The sequence below is a fragment of the Prunus persica genome, chromosome G1 (assembly GCF_000346465.2).
Source record: "Prunus persica cultivar Lovell chromosome G1, Prunus_persica_NCBIv2, whole genome shotgun sequence".
NCBI lineage: Eukaryota > Viridiplantae > Streptophyta > Magnoliopsida > Rosales > Rosaceae > Prunus > Prunus persica.
Genome location: NC_034009.1, coordinates 19,471,491 through 19,481,691, shown reverse-complemented (window position 1 = coordinate 19,481,691; position 10,201 = coordinate 19,471,491). Strand labels below are relative to the sequence as shown.

At 35.1% G+C, this 10,201-nt stretch overlaps 1 protein-coding gene across 1 annotated transcript; it reads right to left on the bottom strand.

Moving 5' to 3' along the window:
- On the bottom strand, positions 1-2,980 carry LOC18791044 (probable peroxidase 26). The gene is made up of 4 exons (XM_007227050.2): positions 2,680-2,980; positions 1,966-2,145; positions 1,457-1,616; positions 1-819 (listed from the first exon to the last, which is right to left on the bottom strand). Exons 1-4 carry the CDS (start codon positions 2,941-2,943, stop codon positions 392-394), a joined length of 1,032 nt encoding a protein of 343 aa, XP_007227112.1. The 5' UTR covers positions 2,944-2,980; the 3' UTR covers positions 1-391.

The following is a 10,201-nucleotide window of genomic DNA, read 5'->3' as shown; positions in this document are numbered from 1 at the left end:
GCCAGCAGAGAGATTCTAAAGAGGGAAGAAGTTTCTCTGTTTTCGTGCATGGAGGTCTGACTGCTTTGCTTTGGCGGGTACCTGTTACAGGTTTGACGAACATGACTATTTCTCAATCTTGTAATCTTCATTAACATCATATTTTGAAGAGCAAACTTGGTGCTGAGAGTTCTGATATCTTGTGGACTTGAGAATGTGATTACTTTGAGGGAGGGATTTATTGACAGTTATACAAAAATATCATATGCTGAGAGTCAACCTAAGAAACTTTGTTTGATAATTTTATTAGGTCATTATTAATTATTCGTCCTTAACCATCACAAAACAATGCCACCCTGATGACCATTTTGGCCCTTTCTTAATAGCTAAATGATCACGCATTATTTGCCATCTACTTCTTATTTGGAATTCGGCAATTTTTTCGTATCTCTCCCTGGTTTCCTGTCAAAACCTGGTAAGCTCCCATCCGGTTTATTGATAGAGCAAATGACTTCCGAAAGTCCTCAAAACCGGCAGCAAACTCTTTGGTAATTTCCTTAGTGTCATCACCATACAGTAGCTGTTGATCAATTCCAAGTACAGCTTTGTGAGATAGGACTCTAGAGTAGTACGATTCTGTGAATGTGTGGTTTGCGCCGAACCCCGGGTTTAGATACACCAGCGGGTCGCTCTGCCCCTTCTTTGTTCTCGGCGGGCAAAGCTTTCTCATGTCGGATATGAATGAACGTTCCATGCTTGGGTCTGGCTTTCCCGTGTTATTGAAATTGTACAGCCGATCAACAATGTAACGACAATGTGTTTTGCCCATTGAATGTGCGCCTGACAAAGAGAAACCATCAGAAATGCATTTTAAAGGTAGAAACCCAGAAAAACCAGGCTTTTGCAGCTTCAAAGTCAATTGCTTTCGGACCTTCAATTTTCAAGTCCATATATCATTCGCTACAAGTTTTTAAGCAACCATTAACCAAACTGCCCTAAACCCTAAATCCTAATTCCCGTGTGGAGGGTTCAACCCTATTCGCGCTAAATCGAGAAAAAACTTAAGCCTGTAACTTAATGGAATGCCATGTGACATGATGAGTAGTAGACATTGCCGGTTAAAATACAACACGCATTACAAGCCACTAAATCTTAGCAAGGGTTTCGCTTCAACAGTTGTTCAATCATGCCACCCTGTCTGTGTTCAAAGCAATTTTATGCAATAAATAATGAATTTAAAATATAAAAAATCATCAACCAATTTGTCTAGCAGAGTGGAAAAATACATTGACTGTTGACTAGTGATTTCAAGTTTCAAACCCTATGGCACTGCTGTAGTGTGTGTGAGAAACCCTCTTTCCTTGTTTAGATTAGCGCTTGTACTCAAAAAGTAAAAAACATAAAACAAAAAAGTGGGCCGGACTTGGATGTATAAAATGGACTGGTGAAACTCATTTTCGTAATTTCTGTTTCTTACCGAGGAGAGTGGTCATATCCAATACATCCAAGCCCCTAGATTTGAAGTATGTGAGCGCAGCCTGCCATGAGATGGACGGTGAGGGAAGATCCACGGATGATTTGCTAGATGTCAGGCCGTCTCTTCTTCCCGTAAGAACAGGATAAGATGGTGCGCCTGCCTATTGAAGATTAATAAATACAATAAAAACTTAGTGCTTTGAATTTTGATAAATATTAGTTTTAATAGCAAGTCACTTTTAGTCTATACGGTTTGCCTACAATATGAACCATGTAGTTTCATTTCTATCAATTTTATTCATGTAGTCTTAAATCATGAGCAATTTAAAGACACGTTACAAATTCTGAAATATTTTCCAATTTCGTTACATTTTGATAATGAGATATAATAGAATTTATCACAGAATTTATAACATATTCTCGAATCGCTTGAATTTAAAACTTACAAGGATCAAAATGATAAAATCTGCAAACTACAGGACCAAAAATTATAGGAGGTCAGAGTGGTACCAAATGAACGGCATCTCTAGCGGCAAGGTTGAGAATATCAGCACAAGAGACCACACCAGGGCAACGTTGTTCAAGAACACTTTTGACCTTGTCGATGAAAACAAACCCTCCAAGCCCATAATTTTGTGGTGCAGTTTTTTCTGAGTTTGGACCATCAAGGAGCACTGATGCATCACAACCCTGCATTTTCAATGTATAAAATAAATCTATTAATTCGTACATACATTTAACTATTTTTAAAATTCAATAAATTTTATAAGCATTATCAGATTAATTAGTAAAGGAAGGGTATTTTAATCTTCCTAAGAGGCTTCCATAATCATCCCCCCCCCCCCCAAAAAAAAAAAAAAAAAAAGAGGGATAGAGAAAATATAATATAGGAAAAACAAAGGTGGTTTACCACCGAAGGGAATTAAATATATTTTGTGGAAAAATTGTGGTAATATATTATAGTAAGTAGGGAACCAGATATTAATGTATTTCTGACCCCAAAAAAAGAATAACATATAGCCGAAGGGAATTTTTCACTTTGTTTTTTTTTTTTTGTGTGAATTATTATCGTTTTAAATAGCTAATTAATTCATACATGAGCTGAAGGGAAAAGCTTTCATTGCTTCACTTTGGCCACAAAAACAAAGATACATACACAAATTTAATTGATCTGAGAAACAATGAGGAGGAGCAAGCTGAGTAGAAATGATTAGAAGCACATACCGTGACGAAGCAATCGGAGTAGAGCAACCTGAGGAGCTTGGGGGTGATGGTTTTATCCTTGTTCCAAAGCAACTGCACTTGGTGCCTTACATAAATCTCTGCTTCATGACAAGTATTATGGATTTTGTAATAATGCCAAGTCAACTTGTTAGGCTGTGGCAACGAAGAAGCAGCACTCACAAACCCTAGACACAAGCTCAGAGTAACTAGACCCAAACATGGGAGAACAAGAAACACAAATGATATTTGGCTTCTCATCATCATTTTCCCTCTCCCAAAAAAAAACCCTAATTAGGCTTGGATGTGGTAAAGTTCAATGAAACCCTTGGGGGTTTATATACATGAAATATTTAGGGTTTGCACACATGGAGTGCCCAACAATGCCATGCTGGATAAATGTGTGTATAATATTTATTATAGTTGTCATTATTTAAAGTTTGATCAACACTCATCAACTAGGTCTAACCAAATGAAAAAGAGACATGATTTGTCAATCAGTAGTCTCAGATTCGGACCCCTATAATACCTTGGAATCTAATTCAACACTCAAAATATGATAGCGATTATAAGAAGTTTTGGTGACTTAACGCTACTATTACGGCACCGTGTGACGGAAGTGTTGGGCAAATAAGCTGTTCACATGCACCGAGGGTTGTATCACCATCATCAATAACCTTCTTATACGTTATCATAACCCATACCATAACCATATACATATATATATATATATATATCGTAGTTAGCAAGGAACATGAACCAAGGCATGTGAGCTCAGCCTGGGTTTTAGGGTTTGAAATTTAGTCTTACAATGACAAATCTTGGGATCCCGTAGTTTTTAGATATCCAAGGTTCATAGATATGGTGGGATTAGTGCCCGTACTCGATAAGTACGTATAAATTAACATGTATGTATGAATGGTTAATTTTGGTTTAATAAATAGAACTTATTAACAAATTTGTAGTTGAGAGTGATTAGTTTTTTAGTGAGTAGATAACCACCGGGCTGGATGTGCCTGTCTTACAGAGATCAAACCAACTTGTGTGTGTACAGTACAACCGGAATTTCTGTTTTAGAAGCGTGTTTGTATTGGAAGCACTTTTATTCTCGCTCAATACGTAGCATTGTTCCCAAAAGTTTTGAAAAATGGTTTGGATGATCTAAAAGCGCTTTTAACATCACTTCTAAATAGTTAAATCATCTAGTTTGCCATATGATTATAATACTTGTAAAACCCACAAAATATAATAAGAGAAAAGTGATCGCATTTGAGTTTTGTTGTGTCATGTTTGGATCGTACTTAACATTTCATGTTTGGGTCAAATGCTAGTTAATCTTAACTCACTTATTTAATAATTAAGTCGATCGTATGTCACATAGTAAAAGAGAATAACTTAATTAATGCAGCATATAAATACGTATGAAGAGTCTCCGTTTTTGTTTTTGTCTCATAACCAAACAAATCTTAGGACCGACTATACTCAGTACTCTTTGAGCATGGTTGGAGTTATGTTTCTTCAATTTTTTTCCCAAATTTTGTCTAAAGAGGTGGTTTAGAAAGCCCATTATAGATACTTTAGGGTTTTGGGTTTGCCTCATAATAGGTTGCTTTTTTCTTTTCATTTTCATGAGCTGGAAAAGTTAAGAACTTGAAGCCAGCCATTTCATCGGATGTCGAAAAGCTTTGTTAAGATTATATGAGTATCATATTGTGCATGCCTAAGATAGCTTAGCTATGTAATTGTTGACTTAACAAAAAGCCAAATCTCCAATAGCCGACTACTAGTAGTTTTCTCATTTTTGGCATATAAGTTTACAAATTAATAGGTTTTCTAATACGTTGGTCCACAGTTCGAATTCCTCGTGTTAGTAAGCTTAGCAACTTGAAGCTAATTTATCGGTCTCAAAAGCATGTTAAGACTTTTGGCCGTCCATTTACCAAACCATGCAACACATGATTATGAGAAAGTTCTAATTTTATTGCTAATTCTCTCCTAGGGTATATGATGTCATGTTGGCTAATTTCTGTCCGAGTTTCATTTTGGTCATCCAACTCAATTTTTAGTCTCTGTCGTCCTCCAATTCTTGCATGCATTCTAATTTTCCGTCAATTTTTTCTTCCATATAAAGCACTCAGAATTTAGAAATGGGTATGAGATTTTTCCTAGAGAGGTCGATTTTTTTTTTTTTTTTTTTTTCATTTTCTCATTGTCAAGTTTTAGCTTTATAACAAATTATAATGACAACTACTACACTGCTACATATTTGCGTTAATATTTTTTTTTAATAATAAATATTTGCTTCTCAATCAGCTCACATTATTATATAACGCAAAAATGAAAATTTCTAAAATTCTAGATTTCTAAATATCTCATTCTAGAAAAGGATTACAAGGTACATGGACTGGTAATAACGAACCTTAGTAGTGAGACATGTACATATATATATATATATATAGGTAATTACTGTTCACTTGTCACATCAACATTGGGCGGCATGAATATCCGTGGTCTTTAGATATTTCTTTTTTAGAGTGAAAGATTCGAACTTAGAACCTCTTAATATTGAGAAGAAAATATACTACTAGACTGGAAGTTGGTTGATATTAAGGAACCCGATTATAGTTAAATCCTATACCTGCCCCATGAGGAGCTTTTAATCTTATTAATACCATGCTTTTTTGCTCTATTCGCAAGATTTGTATAGCTAAAAATCGAAGCATCATGTGTATTCTGGCAAAGCCATTTCTCACTCTAATCAAGTATGAAAGGTCATCCACTTGCGGAATATATTAATTCTATAATTAATATTGTACACAAAATAATAATAAAGAAATTTGGCCTTAGCTTATATCTGACTGATTAATTAACGGGTAAGCATAAAAACATTCAGCAGGAAATTAGTTGTTGAAGCAACAGGTTTGGCTACTGGATCACCCTTTTCACTCCAACTTATTTCTGGCACATTAGTGTAAGGAAAAAAAAATAATCAATTATGGAATGTGCTTCTTTATTATCTATTTCTGGCATTACTTCATTCAGGTTGCCTCACCAATTAAGGTAAGAGTTATTTATATTAACATCCTTAAAGTTTTCGGTGTTTTCATAAAATTCCTGAGGTTTCATAATTCAAATAAAAAATTAGCAGCCTTGGTGTCTACATAAAAATCTTGGGTGGACGTAGAATCAAGTACCATCTAAAGCAAATATCGAATTTTCACTACGAGTCTTGGAAGTCAATTGAAATACCTGACCTTGATAAAGCTCATCTGTGGTCGTATGTCTCTTCAAAAGTTATAAAATTTGTTAAAACTACTTTCATACAGCTTTTTTTGTCCGATTCAAATTCATATCATGCCAAGTACATTTACAATGGTGGCTTTATAATTTAGAAACCCAATGGGGCTCTCCCACACCCACAATGAGCCTGAAAATAGGGCGCATTTTAAATTATATATTTTTTTTTTGGTAAAGAAATTATGGAATTGTAATATAGCCAAAAAAATCACTAGTCATAAAGAGCTATCATAATAATGAAGTGATCTAACATCAAAATTAAGACGATCTAGGATTCTTCCACTAATGATCACGCAGGATCGAAGAAATTCTGGTATATGCATCTCAACTAAGAGTTGAAACTCAGAACAACCAAAAAGAGATAAAACTTGAAAAAATCAAGCCATAATAATACAAATAAAACTATCACATAAGAAAGGTGAAAAGCTCTCACAAAGGAGAGATGAAAAACTCTCACACAAGGAGAGGTGAAAACTACATAAAAAACCCAAACATGAAGAAACCGCAAAAAGAATGGTGGTAAAGATTCGACACCAAAACGCAAGTGAAGATCCGATGCCGAGACGCATATGCCTATGAAAAGTGGAGAAAATTTATAACAAAACGAAGACAAATAGGAGAAACATTATATCTTTGAAAATGAAGGAAGAGAGAAGAAGGGAAGAAGGAAGAAGGGGAGAAGGGAGGAAGAATAATGACTTCCTCTCCCTTCAAAATGAAAATAATTCTAGAGCAGATTTTAGGAGAGAGGGGGCTAGGTTTTCGAGAAGCCCGAAAATGGGGCTAAAAGCTGAACTCCACCGGAGTTTGTATCTCATCCAATGACATGCATTCAACACATTTTAAATCAGGCTGACGTTAAAATGACCCAATTATATGGGGTATTTTAATCCAACAGAAAATATGGAAAGCAAAGTACATTTAACGGGTTGTAAATAATTGAGCATAAACCAATGGATTTATAAATAATTTTATAGCAAACTCTATTGTTCCTAAATTTGCAATAGATACAAAACTTTAATGTTGTCGGAATTTGATATTTTTTTGGTTGAAATGTTTATAAAAGTAGTCAAGACAACATAGAAAAATTAGCATATAATCAAATTACCACATAAAAACTAGTGACATTGGCTAAAATAAACCCTTTCCAAAACCTCTATTCAATAATGGAATTTTTGCATATTACGATATAGACTTTTGGTCACATGCTATTAGTCAAATACCCTTCATATAAACATATAAGTGTCGTCCCCATAGTGCCCTGATTCTTTTTCATTTTTGTTATTTCCGCTTCTTTCTGCTCTCTCCTCTTCCTCTCCTCTTCCTCTACTCTCTCTTCTCTAGAAACCCTAGATCCCAAAAATCAAGGACAAAAAAAGAAGCTTCTCCTTCTCATTCTTCTCCCTAAAAAATATGTTACCCAAAATGTAGAGACCCTAGTTTAGAACCTTTCTCATTGTAGCAATTATTCCTTTAAAGCCCCAAAGATCTCCCTTAGTTACTAAAAGGGTCTTTAAAAGTAATAATAGAGCAGCAAGGGACTTATAGTCTAAGTGGTTAAGAACATTTACATCTGCATCCTAGATATATTGATTCCTCCTTCCTCCAATACCGCTTGTATAAATAAAATAAAATAAAATAAATTGGTAGTAGAGCAACAAATTTAGAGCCCACCATTTTGGATGCTCCAACATGTTGGTTCTCTTCTCATTTCTTTGTTCTTTAATAGATATTTTATGGAAACCAGTGATGTCTAGATACCCAGCCAGGACCCAAATCTTTTCTCCAAAGTTCTCAATTTTTCCTTTATAAAATTTTAATTTAAATAGAAATTAAATACGTAATATGGAAAAAGCTAAAATGAAAAGCCAACCCCAATCCATCTCTTTCTATCTTGTTATTTTCACTTCTCTAGCTTTCTCCTATGTAATCAGGTGACAACTTTTAAAACTACTCCATGTGATAAAATATTATTTCAAAAAGTCTATATTACCGATGGTTTGCTAAAATCTAGTTCGGACAGGTTTAAGAAAAAAATTTCACAAATAAAAATTGTACCAAAGCAGAATGATCGGTTCGCATTACAATGCTTTAATGGAAGTGCTTAGCAGATTTTGTACATATTTCTTAAAACGAAAAAAGAAATCAAACACTTTATATTTATTTTTTATGGAGAAAATTCATGAATGGCGGGAATCTACGAAAAGGAAATAAGACACATATTTGAACTAATTGGGAAACTCCAAACATCGGAGTGTACAAATGAAAATGCCACTTTTAAGCTGTTACCTTGGTGACTTGATTGATATTTTGTTGTGATTTTGAGAATCCAAATAAGATTCCCTGAGTTGTGATTTGAGAATTGAGACTGGAGATTTGCAATTCTGAAATAAATCTTTGAGAAATATAATTAGAGCTTGACATAGAGATTGTAATTATGAGAATATAGAGAACCCTTTTTCCCATCTTAAAAGCATAAAAGGGTCAAGACTTCTATCGAAATTTAGGCAGAGTCTCTCCTAAAAAAAGGGTAATTCCAAAATTTACACATGTAAGAAACACAGTTAAAATAACTAGACACCAACACACACAATTTACAAATGGCCTCTGGCCACAAATCCAACCCTACAAGGCGTAATCAGAGCATTCTAAGGATCTCATTAGTTTACAAGTCATATACAGTAGATATGACAAAAAAAAATAAAGTCCTACAATGGAGACGATCGAGCGGAGAGAGTTTCTGATCTTGGTTGTTAAGCTCCTCAAGTCACGGCCTAGGGGGGCCAAAATAAAAAATGTGAGTGGACGAAAAGAAAGTTTAAACATAATTATAACAAACATACTAACCCCGCCTTTTCGAAAACATTTGATCGAAAGCCATGCATGTAAAACCTTTATACACGTGCTTGATTTCAAAACCTGTTTAATCCCATAAATCTCTTTTTATACTTATATAAACGTACGCACATCTATTGCTATGTACCAGGGGAAAACAATCCAACACGAGGATTGTTTTACTAGACCACATGGCAGAATCCTCAATACTCATGTGGCCAGGGAATGAGCAGTCCAACTGGGGGACTATTGCTCCCTTGACACGCACAGCAGAATCCTTAATACACGTGCGGTTGAAATGATTCATATGTGCCCAGACAGCATGTCAAGGTCTTCGGTACACCCAGTCAGGGGTGCCCGATTCCCAACACACATCCGAAGAGTTACTGAGTGTCTAGAATACCCAAAGGTATATACTATGGTAAACATATACCACGTGCACAAATCATATTTCAATCCCTTATTACTTCCATTCAATGCCATAAAAACTTTATAATTCTCACATGCAAACATGCATAAATTTTCAATATTTCCCATATCCAAGTAAAAACAAATATAAATTTGAAAATCCCTTTTTGTGCATGCAATTTATACTTTAAAACAATGCTTATTTAAAACAAAGTCCACTCACAGAAAGTCCAAGTTGGTATGGCCATGTGGGAGTCCAGCCTGCTGGCTAGCCAGAGCCTGAGCACCTATTAAAGAAACATCGAGACATCAAAATTATATTTTGAACACGAATTTTAAATTAGAAAGAAAACCCTAATTCCCGGAATTTAATGCATATCTTCTGTTAAGACGGTCTCGATAGGTCCAAGGTCAACGATTTGGCCAACTTTTCCTTTCTAACCAATAAGGGCCCACGAGGCCCGCGACCTCTGATTTCCAATCTGAGAGTTCCTAAGGTCCAAATCAATTCAAATAACAAGTCCCGAAGGTTTGGTCGGACGGTTATCGATTACCCAACCCTAAACTCCTTAAATTGAAGTATTCGGGACTCCAATTCCCGATCAACCAATTCGTACACAATCCTAGGGTTACGAGGAATAACATATTTGAAAATGAGACCGATCAGACGGTCCGAACCTATTGAACCCGGATATCAACTAGGCCAGTCCTGAGATTTTGAGGGCCTTGTGCGAAACTTAAATGGGAGCCCTCAATCTAATGTGGAAATATTTATTGAAATTTTTTTCCATAAAATAATTTTTTTAGTAACTAAAATTCATTATCTATTAGCATGCAATAGCAATAATAAATAACATTCATAAAAGTTTTAATGTTTCAATTTGAGAAAACATACACTCCAAATTTTTTTGTTTGATTGGAGAAAGTTTGTATATATTGCTTTCCTCTTCTTTGATGCACTTCCTTCTCTCTCCTTTTATGTTGT